Source organism: Strongylocentrotus purpuratus, unplaced genomic scaffold (assembly GCF_000002235.5).
Source record: "Strongylocentrotus purpuratus isolate Spur 01 unplaced genomic scaffold, Spur_5.0 spur5_scaffold_6, whole genome shotgun sequence".
Classification (NCBI taxonomy): Eukaryota; Metazoa; Echinodermata; class Echinoidea; order Camarodonta; family Strongylocentrotidae; genus Strongylocentrotus; species Strongylocentrotus purpuratus.
The window spans coordinates 60638666-60655380 of record NW_022145612.1 but is presented as its reverse complement, the minus strand read 5'-3'; the positions used below and the strand labels follow the sequence as shown (position 1 = coordinate 60655380).

General features: G+C 37.3%; 2 protein-coding genes across 2 annotated transcripts in view; both read right to left on the bottom strand.

Annotated features, from left to right (window-relative positions):
* Positions 1–16149, bottom strand: part of LOC105439088 (glutamine--tRNA ligase) — a 29657-nt gene extending 13508 nt beyond the window's left edge. The window contains exons 1-6 of the mRNA XM_030973586.1: positions 15945–16149; positions 14686–14836; positions 14148–14257; positions 3403–3478; positions 2262–2380; positions 25–196 (exon numbers count right to left, since the gene is read on the bottom strand). Coding sequence (XP_030829446.1) covers positions 25–196; positions 2262–2380; positions 3403–3478; positions 14148–14257; positions 14686–14836; positions 15945–16058 — 742 coding nt within the window. The 5' untranslated portion in view covers positions 16059–16149. The remainder of the gene's footprint in view (positions 1–24; positions 197–2261; positions 2381–3402; positions 3479–14147; positions 14258–14685; positions 14837–15944) is intronic.
* Positions 8136–13985, bottom strand: LOC115919526. The gene is made up of 5 exons (XM_030973588.1): positions 13247–13985; positions 12027–12169; positions 11696–11764; positions 10979–11074; positions 8136–10177 (listed from the first exon to the last, which is right to left on the bottom strand). Exons 3-5 carry the CDS (start codon positions 11752–11754, stop codon positions 9913–9915), a joined length of 420 nt encoding a protein of 139 aa, XP_030829448.1. The 5' UTR covers positions 11755–11764; positions 12027–12169; positions 13247–13985; the 3' UTR covers positions 8136–9912.
* Positions 16150–16715: the final 566 nt, after the last annotated feature.

The following is a 16715-nucleotide window of genomic DNA, read 5'->3' as shown; positions in this document are numbered from 1 at the left end:
AGAAATGCCTAGAAAGTAACCCACCTGGCTTGTGAAACCTGACAGCATCACCCATCAGCTGACTGATAGAGGAGAATGACTTAGGTTCAGCTGGAGATTCTAAATCCTTCTCAGGTTCAGACTTTCTCTGTTCCTCTTTGGACTTCTTGGCGGATTTGCCTTTGGCTTCACCACCAGATTTTTCTTTCTTTCCATCCTACATAGGAGTAAAGAGATTTTAAAGCCCCACTGCACTACTTATAGCTACTTGCGCCCTCTATATAGCAAACAATTCTTAATTGGTGACTGCTGGTCCCCCATGATCCCCTTTTTTTTATGTCAATTGAGAGCTGATTCAATGAGATAACCACCTGTCAGTGACCACGCTGGGTTGGCCTAATCCCTCTTGGCCAAACTAGTGCAGACCGGCTTTAATCAATGAAAATAATCACAAAATTATCTTGTTTAAAGTATCTAGGCGAAGAAATTTCACATAATCACTCAAAATGGGCAAATTATACATGTCCGGATTGCGTAGACCAATATGAAGACACACATTCTGCTCTAAAGTCTTGTAAATATAAATGAAACGCGGTAAGAAGCTTTTTCCAAGAACCTTCTCAGAACTTCAATTCCTGGCTTGAACATTTTGTTCCCGCAGTAGGCCGATTATGACGTCCCTGGTTGGGCACGATTGCAGTTCTAGGCCTCAAGCTCGCCTCTCGCACAGCTCGCGTGCGGTATTTTGCATAGCTATACGTATACATTATCCAGATTTTGCATGCTTCATATCCTGACCAGAAAGTGGAATAACAATCTCTAGAAATCATGTAATTACATATAATATTAAGCAAATTTATGTAATATATAAATACGAGGGGTGAATCGTGCAATTCGATTTGTCCAAATACCCTTCCGTGTAATTTGCTGAGATTTTTGTATTTGTTTGGTCATCATGCCTTGGCGTGATAGTGATTGCTGTTGATTATAAACGGAGACCATGATGAGTGAATCGCGAGCGTCCTTTTGCATTTGTATGATGTCCTGCAGCTGCAGTTCTATTTATGAATGGTGCATATTTGTAATTGATTTTCGCCAAATATAATCTCACATCTAATCATCTTTGTTTAATTATCCGTGAAATTTGCCAAAAAGCCCCACACATCCCGAAAAATTAGAAAATGTCTCGCCCAGTCATGACAGGTCGATCGCCAGTTGAGCGGGGCCGGGGGGGAGCTGAGCGGCAGCTCGCGCTGATATGCTATCACTTGACCTGCACCAGCACCGACGCCGTCTTCTCCGCATTGTTCTCTTTCTTCCATCTCTCCTACATCCCCATCATCATCATCATCACTATCACTACCAGTACCACTGTTGTGGAGCTGTGCTCATCAACTTCGAATTCTAAATTGAGTAAAACCTCTTCTTTGAGCTCGGACATTTTGATCAGATATTTAGCGTTTGAGTGGCGTTTGTATACGTATAATGCATGCAGGCGAGAGTTGTGTGAGAGCTTGAGGATCGCACTCTCGCTCATGTGCCCAACCTCCTACGTCACAAATCGTACGTCACAATAATGGGCCGATCAAGGGCGGAAAAATCGGGTAGTAATTTCACCACTTTTAAAAGCAGATAAGTCAAATCTGTGACAATTTTTGAAAACTAAATATGAACCATTAGAAAGATTGTAACATTAACTTTGCAATGATACCAACATTATTAAGGTTAAAAGCCTTTTGAAACCTTCGCTCAGCTTCTTTAAGGCTGGTCACATATCACTCATCAGGTACTAGGTCTGAGAAAACGATGGTGAAGGCTATTAGAATAGATAAGTGAACATCAGTTAATTCATTGTTATCGTTATCATTATCATCATATATTTTCTACATAGACTGAGTTTATTGTTATCATTATCATTATTGTTGATGAGTGACCAGGCCTTTAATCTTATGAAAAAATAGGCAATTAGATTTCAACGTCATTTATTTTACCCTCTCCGATAAGGTATATCTTCAACTATTACATCTTTTGTACTTTTTTGTTATTCACCCATATTTATATTTTGAATATTGAAATGAATATTGTTAACACACACATCATGTCAATCAGTTGATCAGAATGTCGGTTCTTCTGTCCTTGAAAATGGAACCTTTCAAGGACTAAATAACAAAGGGCAACAAGCCACTGCCCTATGGGTAGTTTAAACATCATAACATGAGAAACCCCTTGTTTACCAGTTTCTATGCAGTTTCAAGGAATCTAAGTTGTTTTTTTGTCATTACCTTGCTTGGTTTCACCATGTCTGCCTCTGTTTTTGGTCCAAGAAGAATGGTTACTTGCATGTCCATCTCTGTCTTGATGGCCTTGCCATCAGCCCACTTTAGCTTCTGACGAACTTCACCTGAAATAAACAAACATACATTATATGAAATGAAGGCTCCTACACATTGGGTAAAGTAAGTGCAAAGTTGGACATGGGTCGGGTTCACATAGACAACAACACCCCCCCCCCCCCCCCTCATTATTTTACTCCTGACCCCCAAAGTGTCAAAATATTTTACAAGTGCCAGGTGCTGACCCAAAATATTTCACTACTGGGCCCTGTATTAGAAAGAGTCAAGATTGATTCAAATCATTCTGACTTTAAACTTAATCATATTGCCTTTTAGGTGCCAAAACATGGGTCGGTCGGTCGGTCGGTCGGTCAGAAATTTTTTTTTTGTTATTCCCTCTTAGGGCTGATATTTCTCAGTTTTGAATGCTTTAATACATTTATTTCTCTAAAACACGGTAAAACAAAAAACTTTTTTAAAAAGCCAACCATAGATTTCAAGATTTTTGGGCCGGTCGCAAATGGCAATACAACATCTTTTTTTTTTACGGCCTAAGAGACAGGAGTTGCGATTAATTTCAAGTTGTGATTGATTTCAATCAATCACAACTCTCAATAAGACAAGGCCCACTTATGTTTGAGATGTTTGCTATCACAAATGTCTGATTGTATAAGGTTACCTTTCAATTTTTCAAGTGCTTATCACGATAATGATATTTAAATAACCTAAACAAGTTTAACTATGTCCTACTTGGATATTTGATAAAGAATGTATGAGTTTCTTAATCTCTGGAGCGTACACAACCATACAATCTCATGCTTCAAATGAAATCTAAAATTTGATATACTCTGGGAGATGTGATGATTTGTAACAAAAGCCCCTAAGTGATGTGTACTCACTTGTCCATGAGTTAAAGGATACAGAAATGTGAAGTGCTAAGCTCATGTACTTTCATTTTTATTTTTTATGTTTTCAATTTGGTTTACAGCAACCATTGTGAATGAGGCCTTAGGGTGAAGGGTGAAGGAATAAGGTTGATTAGTTTCAAAGAAAATTTAAGAATAAGAAGATTATCAAGAAAATGACTTACTGATAACCGGACCCATGTTGTAATGATACCTCTTCTCCATAAGTCCTTCTTTGTGGTTGCCAATTGCTTGTTCTACCTATAACACAAAGGGTTTGAATGATGTGAGAGACAGAAAGATGGGGAGGAGTGGATATGAGCAGAGTGCCGGGTGAGGAAAAGGGAAGGATGAATGCAAGCATTACATTTAGGGCTTCCCAAATGAACAGAACAATGTACCCAAACTTTCAAATGATACACATGAAAACATCTTTACATTCATATAATTTTTAAATCATTGAAAAAAAATACAATTGAAAGGGTAACTTTTGAAAAGTGAACATCTCATTTTGCCTATTTTATGAAGATATCAATAGGAAAAGTAAACATTTTGCATGACAGTATAAAGCTTTTACAACAATCACAGAAGAAACTGGCAGTATGTTGTTTATTATCGTCACATACTACATTTTTTGAGCTGGGACTGTGCAACGTATTTGTTCAAAAGTCCTCCTGTGACTGGGGAATTGCAAGTGGCACAAACCCTTATTGGTCTTTATCAATAATTCCAAGTATGATTTGTCTACTCAAATACAAACCCTTTTGTCACCAACAAAAATTATGGTGGCTAAAGCTCAATTCAAAATCATTTTCAAGACCTTTTTGTTTTGTTTCGTTTGTTTGTCTGGTTTTTTTTTGCTTTTTTTTTAGTTTGTTTCGTGTTTTTTTTTGTCCAAAAAAAACTTTTGTGACTATCTTTAAAGGAATAGTTGAGTGTTGGTCAATACTCACATTAGCGAACGAAACTATGATCTAAACATAAAAAACATACAATAAATGTCTAAGAATGCATCATTGAAGATATAAATCCGAAATATTACATTAGAGTGAATTTATATGCAAAAAACCTGTTCGACTGCAAATGATTTTATTTATCAAAAATTTTACTTTCGAGGCGTGTTCAGTGTAATTGTATAGCGCCACCTCTCGGTCAAGCGGCAGCACACCGTGAATTTTCGCCAAGACGACGATCGGATATGGGCGTGCAAGTAATATCCGAACCATGTCTATAGCGCGCTGACTGATTTATATTGTACACATTATGGTATGCGAGGCCTGTGGTACTGGTAGCGCTATTGTTTTTGAGCGCGATATGCGAATACTGTATGTGTATGTAGTGCGAGTACGCTCGACCTAGTAGTAGTGTATGTGTATGTATTGTACGTCGTATGACCCAGTTGATTACTTCTACAGTGTAAAGAAAGTGGCTTACTCTATCCATGGACCCTACTAGAAGGGTCCATGCTCTATCTATCAACCAATATGTGAGACAACGCAAGGGCAATTTTGTATTTCGTTTGTAGGAACAAAGCTGTGGAATGATCTCCCAGATGAAATTAGATTAAAAACATCGAGGTTATCTGTCCACCTACCTTCTATGTAAATGACGTGGGCCTTCGTTTTTCCTTTTATATTACTTGTCTTCCTTTTATAATATGTGAAGAGTTTCATTCCAAAAGGAGCCAAATCCACTTTGGGTACTTCTGAGTAAATTGCCTTTTTTATTTCTCCACTTTCCCTTTAGCCATGTATACCTTCATGTTGTTATATATGTTAAAGGTGTCACCCTGCATGGACCTGATTATCTGCCAATAATGATAAGAAAAAATCTTCCCTTCGGCTTTTCTGATGTTTACTAAATTTTTTGATTTTTTATTTTCGTGGATTTAGCTCCTTTTGGAATGAAACATGACGTACCTAAAAAATAAAAAATAAATCATATTTTCTCAATAAAGTCACTGAAATTTTATTCAAATTTAGCAGCAAACCTACATATGGAAAACTTTTAGCCCTAAACGCGCATAAAAGAATACAGCACTAAACAACCGCTTTAATTTAACGAACTCGGAGAGCGCGCTCAAGTGCACTCTTGCGTGAAAGTACACTGATCGGACTAGTTCAATGCGACAAAGCAGGGGTGCGAGCGCTTGCTCTCGTTGACTACTTACTTACACTAACAAACTAGAATTAGAAATGAAACTCACCTATAGTTAAATAAATGCAAAATTACGGTAGACTACACCAGCAGAGGCTTGCCATTACACCGTAGACGAAATCGAACTCATTCCCTTTGCCAATGATTATACTGACTTCCCTCTAGTTGGAGTGCAATGACCCATTCGGGTGCGCATGTATAGACATGATGCGCGTAATGCGGTCTCCGAGATTTTGAGCGCAACGCACACACTCTGTACGCACTGCGTTAAATACACACACTGACCTCTACAGCGATTGCACGAAAGCTATAACTGTGCATTGTTTGTACGGTACGGGCGCACTCGTTGTGAGTAGCTATAGCGCTACACTATCCCAGTCACCTTGGTTTACTATGAAAAGCTACCTTTTATTTGTTGGAAAATTGCCACCGTTTCCCCTCCACAAATGAAAACAATCGTTATACCAACGTAAAGGTGGGATGTCAAGGTTTCTGAATCCGTCCGAAGATTTTTTATACCTCACTCGTGTAAGATTTGCCGACTGGTTGACTGAGCGAAACCCGACAAAAAAGGGGAAAAACAGTGCAATCTCCATAGGCAGGCTGAAAAAGTCAAAACTTTTAGGGGAAAAGTGCAACCGTTTCCCCTGAAAGAATAATCCCAAATTTAGTATCATTTTTAAGACGACATTTCAAATTATAAGAAACCGTCCGAAGATTTTTTTTTAAAAATTCCATTTTCCCGTAATACCAGCAATTATATCAAAACATGGCTTTTTTGGTGTACGTTCCCCGTGCTTAACAGGATAAGCGACGAGGCGCAGAGCAGATGCGCGTAAGTTTTCCATATGATTTCCTTTTAAATAATAATAGTGAAATCACACATAAATATAACCTTTCGAAAAGAAAGTAAACAACATTATTACAGTTTCATTCCAAAAGGAGCTAAATCCATTCAATTCCAAAAGAAGCTAAATCCATGTTTCATTCAAAAAGGAATTACTAAATCCACATTTTTTTTTTGGCACATATCGCACGACAACCAAATGCCCTAAGATGTTGATACCCACTTTGATAGAAAAATAAGGTTTTACAAAATGGAAAAATACTAGAAGAGAAAAGGTAAGAAAGAGTAAAGACGGATTGAGGACGGTAAACCCCAAACAAGAGACTCAAAAGATCTACCCCAGAATCCTCTCACCGGCACCAGAGTTGCCTAGGCCAATGATGGCCGAGAAGATTGCGCAATGTACCGCGCCGGTCTGGCAGGAAGGTGCCAATTGCGGTGAGGGGTTTTCATGGACCAGTAGATCTGAGATTATATTATCCAAAAAAAAAGAGATGAATATGAATTGACAAATAGTACCAAAAATAGAAGAAAAAAAAGAAATAAAGTGAAAGGCGTAAATATTCTAAAAAAGAATGAAACGCCGATAATACCAAACAACAACAACAACACAAAATCTAAAAATTTGATAGAAATCAGAAATAACTGGTGGATTTTTTGTCTTATCATATGTTATAGGTCCAGAGCGACACCTTTAACATATATAACACCATGAAGTTACATGGCTAAAGGGAAAGTGGAGAAATAAAAAGAAATAAATTTAAAAAAATATTAAAAATTGTTGCATCAGTATACTATAATGAATAACAGTAGTGAATTAATTTAACATCTTACTTGATTCATACTTGTCCATAATGCAGTGTTTTTCAGTATTCTTATTTTGGTACTGCATGCAATTGTAAAGTTTAAAAAAAAAAGTGATTGTAACTTCTTGTAAATAAGTTGTGTTCTACAGTGCCTGTGTATTGCATGACCTACGTCAGTACGTGATAACTTGTAAATGTGTAAAGACATAAGATTTTAATATAATTATAGTAATGCTAAAATGAAGATACATAACATATTTTTATGGTGTACATTGAAAGCTTTATTCGGCCATAACTAACAGTTAAATTTACACAACATTATTGAGATGAATACAAATTATAATTGCTGTACTGAAGGCAATATTTAAACGTGATGTTGATTTCAACCATTGCATACAAACAGATCATGTGTATTAAAAAAGGCACATTTTTATTTAGCATCTATCGCTATGACAACTTTAACCGTCGTCATTAAGAAGGAGCAATATACTTTATTTGTATACCACCATGTCTTGTTACTTATTAGTTACTGCTTATTTATATACATCTTATCTTGTGTCTTTCATAAAAACTTGACATACTCTATAGGCAATGTGTAGATAAGTTTACCAAAGAAAAGTATCTATAACAGTAATGTTTCTACGCGCTTGACAAATATAATGTTTTGACTAGTACGTGATCATACAAATTTTGCCGAGAAACTGCCTACTAATTGATATATTTGGTAAATTATTATATCTATTTGGACTTGATAGATATAACGCATGTGTCGCGCACTTGTGCGTAGTCCCATATACATCTTTCTGTGTACAGTGCTTGTAACTTTACCAAGACTGGGCCAATTTTTTTATCATTTCGATGATTCTAGAACCTTGCAGTACACACCAAGACTTATATGCTAGATGATCAACCTTTTCTGATCGATTCCACAACAATCCTTTCACAATGCAGTCGCATGACCATAACTGGTTTTATCTTTTAAGTTTCACATCTTACTTTATATATAAATGCTTTAAAAATTGTCTGAGTGATTCTTTTCCTTAATGTGTACGAGTATACATGTATACATACTCCATATCGATCTCAAATCCTGAATCATATCAGTTTCAGCACAAAATTAAGTATAGTTAGGTACATATATGTCTTTCATCTTCCCTAATGCTCGACTATGAATATCACCTCAAGTGATTAACATCCAACATAAGGTTTTTCAAAAAAATAGCACAGACATTTCAAAACTGGTCATGTCCTATACGCACACAAAAGACAATTCTGCGTTGTGTGTACTGAGTTTCATATGAATCGATCAAACTACTTCCAATAGTTTGCTCACATACTTATTTTACACACTGCACATGCATTGAGTTTTATACTGTTATTATAATGCCTCATCAAAGATACCAAAACTATAAAATTGCTAAAACTTGGAAAGAATATGCTCCACAAGATTATTAAAACAAAATTGTATTCTTTGTGCAAAGCTTGGTTACCATGGAGGTACCTTAACAGACAGACACAACAAATGTGTCTTGCACACCCTCGGGTCAATCGGTATACCAAGTTTTATTACAATTTGCAAAAAAATTGGAAAAAATTTGACCCAGTTTTTTACAATAGACCAACAGAAAGACTCGCCTGCCCAACTGTATCCTTATTCCTTTATACACCCTTTCAAACTACAAAGTAGTTACAGGCAGCATATCTCTTGATGGTATAACCTTGAACCGCAATACTTTGGCGTTGAGCTGATTCACGTTCATTGATTCAAATGATGCATGAAACCAACTGTTTTGCTGTCTTGTGATCATTTCTCTTTTTCGCTTGCATTATTTTAGTCACATTGATTGCATTAAACAAAAAATGAAGACTATTTACAATAAGATATTCTACAAATCTTTCTTCTGTCCATGTTGATTTTCAACAGGTTCCGAAGTATAGTCTTTTTCATGATCGACTGTCACCTCAGTTACATGCACAGTCACTAAAACCAAACACATTGTTGACTCATGGTTTGACCTCTTGGCTGTAAATTTTATAATTACTACCGTAACTTCTTCAAGGAATATAGGTTGCCAAATAGATACAAATTGAAATATCCACCATTTCCACATGAGCAAGCACTGATTTTATCACAAATTATGAATTGTATAAATCACATAGAGCTTTTATACACTGATGTCACAATTTGTCTTTTATATTCCTACATTTCTTCCATTTGTAAACTTGCCAACCTCTTATTGTAATACAATATACAAGTGCCAAGCATGGTGGCTAATCTAGCAACAATAACAATTTATTTCTGGTACATGTATATCATGTGTTATGTGATTTTTTTTCTCCAGATAACCACATCCCCATGATCCCCAGGGACACTCTAGTATCAAGTTTGGTGGTATTTTGTCAAAGGGTCTCTGACATATCAAGAATACATGCTCGTAATGCTAAGCCATGCAATCTTTCACCTCCGGACCACAAAATCATTAGCAACCAAATGAGTCCAAAATGTTAAGTTCCAACCAATCCTCAAGATAGCCTAAAAACATGCCACATGGACAAATTAAATCGAGGCGATTAAGAGTCTTGCATGCAATCATGCAACAATGAACCTCATTTGACCTTTGACCTACTTATGTGACCTTCAACTCCAGAATATCATGGAGGCCAATAAAGGGCATCTACCAATCAAGTATGGTTACAAACAGATGCAGGGTTGGAAAGTTAGCAACCCTAATTGATTTTTGCAGGTAAGATTTCACATTAGACTTCATTCAAATTTGTGTACAGTCACGGAGGATGGACGGAAGGACGCCATTTGGATCCCTTAGTCTCTGCTCGAAAAAAAGCAGTTCTCAAGTCAGACAATCCCAAATGTTCACTACAGAGGATTACATGGATTTCTCTAATCGGCCTAGTCTCCTGGCTAGGATCACATCAACTTGTGGTGGAGGAAATGGTGCAAGCCGGGGCCTTGTGTGTCTAGGGTCATCAGGGAGCAGAACAGCCTTCGAGAACAGTGGTCCTTGGTCCTGTTCTCTGCGTTCCAGTATCGCACCGATGAGTCCTTGTACATACATGTAGGGGTAGGTCTTGGGGACCTTCTCCTTCCGGGCCACGTAGTTGTTGGCACGCTTTGACCATACTGCAACATATCTGTATCATAAAATAAAAGAACATGCAAAATGTAACAAGTTGCATTATATGCACACTCATTCTTGTCAATTGGAAATGATTCATATCTCTTAAAGATAAACTTGAGTTCTGGTAAAAAAAGAAAATGAATTCTCACAGAATCTAACGAAACTTACACTGAATGTTCAAGATTACAAATAAATGTCATGTGCCAAACAATTTTGGAAGAAAATGTATACTGGCTGAGTAATGAGCATAGAAAGATAAGGAAATCAGGGTAGTACTAGCCCCGACAGGCCGACACCATGTGTGTTGTCCCATATACATCTTTCTGTGTAAGTGATTGTTACTTTACCAAAACTCTGCCAAATTTATGATGATTTTGATGACTCCAGAACCTTGCATTACACACCAAGTATATTATTACACTGAATCCAAGTCCGCATTTAGGGTCCAAAATCAGCAGCATGATTGACAAACCATCAGCTTACAGTCCGTCATCTACATAATTTAGATGTGCGTCGTGTACAGGGACAACTTCTTTAGATGACGTCATATTTTGGCGATTTAAAAGGGGCGTTCCCAGGAAGGACAATTAGATATTTAATAATTTCCCCAAAATTGATAAATTTCATGGGAAAGAACTGCCAATTCGGATTGCCCTGTCCAACTACACAGGGAAAACAAAAAATCATGTTTTTTTTTTTTTACTCCACCCACTTTGGATTGCCTTGTCCATCTAAAAAAAAATGTACAAATAAAAATAGGAAAAACAAGAAAGAAAAGAAAACCTTTTTTTCTTTCTTTCTAATTTCCACTCACTTTGTATTGCCTTGTTCATCAATCTGGTCGGGCCTGTCCTTGTGTGCCATGTAGTCGATGACCGCAAGCAAATTCCTTGCCCGGTTTGCTGGGTAGCTGGATGGATAAGACAAACAATTGGTATTACCACTACCATGATGAATGAATAGTAAATGCTTTAGACAAATCTCAGACTCATTGGCCCGTAGTCACAAAGGAGGTTTGTAGGAGGTTTGTACAAACCATGGTTTGACGATGGTTTACATCTATGGAATGCTGCTCGCATACCGTAAATTGTAAATTAACATTGTTAACAAGTATGGAGTTTACATTCCTTCTCCATCAGTTTACAAATGGCATTCCATAGATGTAAACCTTGGCCAAACCATGGTTTGTACAAACCTCCTTTGTGAATACGAGCCATTCACTTCAGTTCTGGATTTGTGTTGTAAATTATTGACTCTTAATTAAAGGTAGTTACATTTCCCTGCTACAACCACTCCAACTTGACTTAACATCAGGTACCGACACAAGTACGATACAAAGTCTGCTGTTTCAAGACTCTGCATGCATCCAAAAGTGATTTCAGCATTTATATAGATGTCATTCATAATTTCTCATTAACTTTGCTATTTGCTTCAAAATATGATATTGTAACTGTAACCGTACTGTAATGATATGTTTCAACTTTTCCACAATCTTACTTCAAACATACAAAATGATACTAAAAATACTTACTCAAAGGAATACCGCTTGGAAGCATATATCAGTATATGGTTGTGGAAACACTCGAGCATGCTGGTGTGCCTAAGGAATTATGAAAACAAAATAAAAACTGATATAAATGATAGGGCATTTCATTATTTTCATACCACAAAATCAATATTGAAAATCCCATGTCATACACATGAGCAAATAAGATGCATTATCTTGACCTGCTGATATGTCCCAATTTTATAGGTCATAACCGAAAAAGAGCTCAATCTTGCAAACATGTACGTAATGAACGCATTCTCATTAAATTCCTCTCAATTTACAGAGCCTTTCGTACATGTATACAGAATCCTACCTGAAGCGAGCAAATCAGCAGAGTAGGCCAAGTTCTCCATGAATTTGCGGTCAAAGGTGACTTGTACTATTCACCTGCTAATTCCCCTACTGCTGCTTGGAATTTCTTCGCTGGGGATGGATTGTGTTGTCTGTTCTTCATATCTGTAAAAAGTGAAGAAACGAAAGTCATTCACAAAGTAAAAAACATTCAGATTTTAAATCACCAAAAGAAATTATTTTGAAGATGGCATTCTCTAATAATTATCACAGCTAGCCAGATTTGGAATTTGCATGACTAATAACTGATGCATTGGTTCTCTGTCATGTATGTGAAGTTGAGACACTCTTTGGTAGAGATAAATATAGATGAGACAGTCACATCTCAAGCAAGCTATAGTATAACCTTGTCGACTTTTAAAAAGAGCAGGATGTTTACCCGGTTGACTAGCCCTGCACGTCATCATTACAAAGAAAACTGCAGTTGTAACGAGGGACATTAAAGGTAGGGTCTATTACAAAGTTTTGGGAAATTTTGAAAATTGGGTGGATAGTGATTCTTTACAATTTTGATATATTTGGATGCCCCTGTGGAAGTATTATAAGCACTACAAAATTTAGCTCCTAAAACACTCCTGCTTTCGAAAAAAATTGAATATAAAAATTTACCTGTGCTCCCGGTAAATTTTGATAAATTTAAAATAGCGCCTACGGTCGTACAACGGTAGCTGCTACCATGAAAATCCCGGAATATGTAGTTGTGATATATAATTTCAAAAAGGTAATAGCCAATCGGTCAATTGTAGCTTGTTGTATAGCTGAATTAATATATTGACCTTGAGAGAGAGTTATAGTATACCCCATAAAGAGATTATTATTTACAATTTCATCACTTTAGACTCGATTTCAACGCGACAACGTTCACTGAATATTGTAGGATCGCATATGCTTCCAATATTTTCATTTGAACCAAATTCATCCGGAGGTCTAGTGGAGCCAGACGTAGTCTCAGTGGAACAACCGACGATATAGAGACTGAAGCTTTCGGTCTACTGTAGACCTAGGCTAGACTAGACTATCAATATCATATGATTCATGAAATCTGAATTAAAAATCCAAGGCAAGAGATAACAAAACGTAATTTCTTAAATTTGCCGATTCCATGCATCTAGTCTCTAGACTAGATCAAATTAAAACGGTAGGCCTACCCAATGCAGTGGGGCGTATATCATTTCAACTTACCTCTCAGTGAGCTGGCATGTCTATTGCATCCTCTAGTCTAGACTCGGCAACGAGAAGGCCGCCTGCAGCTCGCGAAGTTTCTCCGCCGTACCCTGGCCTTGTTCACAGCCACTCCCGCGCCTCCTCTGGGCCGGATGGTCGAGCTGCCATTGCTTGTTTCTCTCCTTCCTCTTACCGTCTTACTTAGTCTTATTCCGATTTAGCGTAGCCTTAGCCTTGTCCTTAGGCTTAGCACTAGCTGAGTCCGAGTCGGCCATCGTCCGTGACCTCGAGCTCCTTTTCCAATCTCGATCTCGTTATCGTATTTCAATCAAAGCTTGTCTGTAGCTGTCTAGCGTTCGATCGGCGCCGGTGATAATCTGATATGAGCTGTGTGTGTTATACTTTACGTGAAAGCAGCGTATTGGAATTGATCAGCTGTACTGTATTACTAGCGCGCGGTCGGATACCCGCCTGCTAGCTACCTGTAGTACCAACGAACTCAAACACTCGTTGTAAATACGCTGGTTGTTAAATGACATAGAGGGAGCTAAACACGTAAATTCAAAAAATAAACCGTCGAAAGTCAAAAGTGATGTCCGGACGTCAAACACTTTTATATAATGTTTTGAAAGCAAATTGCACAACAATTAGAGCATTTGATTTGGAATTATTATCATCTCCCATGTTTTTTTCGATGATCTTTCATATGGTACTGAAATAAACCAAATTTGTTTTGGAGGGGCACTTTGGAAATTACCAATACTCAACTATACCTTTAAAGTTTAAATTTGTAAGCATTTATTAAAACAATTAAATTGTAACAATTTCAAAATGTTTTTGACAGATTCCTGCACGCGAATTGGGCTCTGCTTCTCATGACACAAAACAATGAATGTATGTATAGTAATGAGCTGCCTACCTCATCCTCAATATCCTCTGGGTCTACGACTACTCCTACTCCACAAGCCTTCTCTAACTCAGCTACATTGATAGGGTCCAATGGATGAGACTTCAGATACTCTAAGGCAGCTGTAATGAGAACCACATAAATAACATCAAACATGGTGCAGACAGTAACATCTAAAACACAAAGAGTATAAGTTATGGAAACAGAACAGTGTTTGAAGAGACATTTTATATAACCTATAATCCTACAGTTTTGGGTGTGCGTATTTTCATCTGCAGGATTATGAACTCCTTTCTTATTTGTTTTTCTCTCTCCTTGACCTTATTATCCTTATATGGTAATCAATTAGTCAATGCAAAAAGAAATAACGGTCTCAGTCTGGGTGTATTCAATTCCTTATTAAACATATATTTATTAACAGAAAAAAAAGATTAAATAGTGTTTTAATTGTCAATGCCTTACTGATAATCCTGCCCCCTCCCCCATTAAAAAGGAGATCACAGCTAGCAAAAAATTGTGATTTTAAAGTAAATTTTGCTATGAAACCAACCTGTGAGCTGCGGTTCTGAGTTGATCTTTTTGGAGGTAATGTAGCCGATGATGAAATCTGTTCTCTTCTTATCCTTTAGCCTGGTGCTAACATGGTATAGTAGATTACCAACAGTCTTGTCTAATTCTCCTCCGCCGTTGGCTTGCTTGGCCTGAGAATAAATATGAAGTATGAAAATATTCTAGTCTTTAGTCTTTTATCAAAAAATTATAATGAAAGTAATAACAAATAATGAAGAATAGAAACTCAGGCAAATAATTAGATCAAATCCATATCCTTTATTGAATCATATAAAATAACAAAGAAAACAATGCTTACCTCACAAATTAGACAAATAACTTTCTGGTATATACATGTACATGTATGTCAACCTTCCTCATACACAGACAGCAACCCTTGCCCCACGCACATGGGGGTGGGGGATTAAATAGCCAAATTTCACCAGAATCGGGAGAAAGTTTCCCTTCAGTATTTACAAGGATTTACTTTCAGCAATTAATTGCTTTCAGTCTGCTCACAATATCTTTTTTCTTCATATTGAGTGGAATGCAGCAAAATGCAAAGAATCTGGGCTAAATCGGACCTTGGGCGAACTCGGCCTCGCTGTAAGAACAATCATTTTGTGGTCATTTTACCCTAACCCTACACCTAAACCTGCAAAAACTGACCGTTTTTACACCGTTTTTACACCGTTTTTACAGCGAGGCCGAGTTGGCATGATCCGAAAGCAAATGTGTACACATGCAACTACAAATAGACCTACAATGCAAGTATGATTTTAAAAATATCAAAATCTAAAAAAATTGATGACTGCAGTCTAAAAGGATTGACATGCCATGAAAACTGCAGAATGTTTCCCTCCAGTTCCACGATCCCGTACACTGTCCATGGCTCATCAGTTGTTAAAAGAGTGGCCATTTGGGAAAACAAACTTCAATTGTCATTTTCTTATCTCGACTTGTTCTTGCATCATATTCAGATTGGGGTGAAGTTTCATCATACACCTATTATTAAATCTAATACCTAACAGGTTAAACAAGCAGTTTAATGTTCATGCATATCTAGAAAGAATAGATCAAATAGAGAAACAAAAATCAAAATACAAAAATGATGCAACAAAATTGCCAACTGCAAGTGTAAAACAAAATATACTGTGCACAGACTAAACACAATGCATATATATTATGAACGTGCTGCCGCACGTCTCTGAATGCGGAGTGTTCGTTTCTTGGAAACACATTTTCATCCAAAACATTTACCTTTTCAATGTTGTTCTTAAACTCTTTCGCCAAAATTTCATTTTTAGCTGTTTCCTTTGCCTTTTGAGCACTTAAGCCAGCAGCAACAAAGAGATTTATCAACGCATCTGCCATTCTGATCGTTAAAAGCGTAGCACACGATCACTCATAATCAGCAATCTTCGACGAGAAAGAAACAACACGTTTGTACATTAAAAAATGAACTCGTTTCTCAATAGCGTAACTGTGTACGCCCAGCCGGCATGTATTTTAAAGATAAGAGCACAGTCTCCATCTAAGGGTGGAGCCACCATACCTCTATGGGAGCCACTGATCTTTTAATTACCTACGTAGACAGTATTAGTGGGGCCGGGGTGCGTTATTTTTTTATGCGGCACAGATTGGGGCTTTTTTTAAAAAGGGGTCTTGATTTACAGACTAATAGTGGTCGTGTGCGTACTAGTAGTAGAGGTCTGTTTTTAATAGTGTTACATGTAATCAACTACCGTATGAAAAATCATTACATCAACAATTAAAATGCAATTGGAAATCTGAAGAGGAGGCAGCACGTCAATAAGAAGAACATCACAATAATTAGTCAATAAAACTTAATAAACTTAAACGAAGAGGAATGTTATCTAAACACATAGTTCGCGATGGATATTCAAACTTCTTCGCAGCGCTAATGCGCTAGCGAACATGCCTAGTCTCACGTACGTGCAGACATTATTCAGAAGGGAAAGAACGTACTTCCCATAGGCTCAACACGCACCATGCCCCAATCTGTGCCGC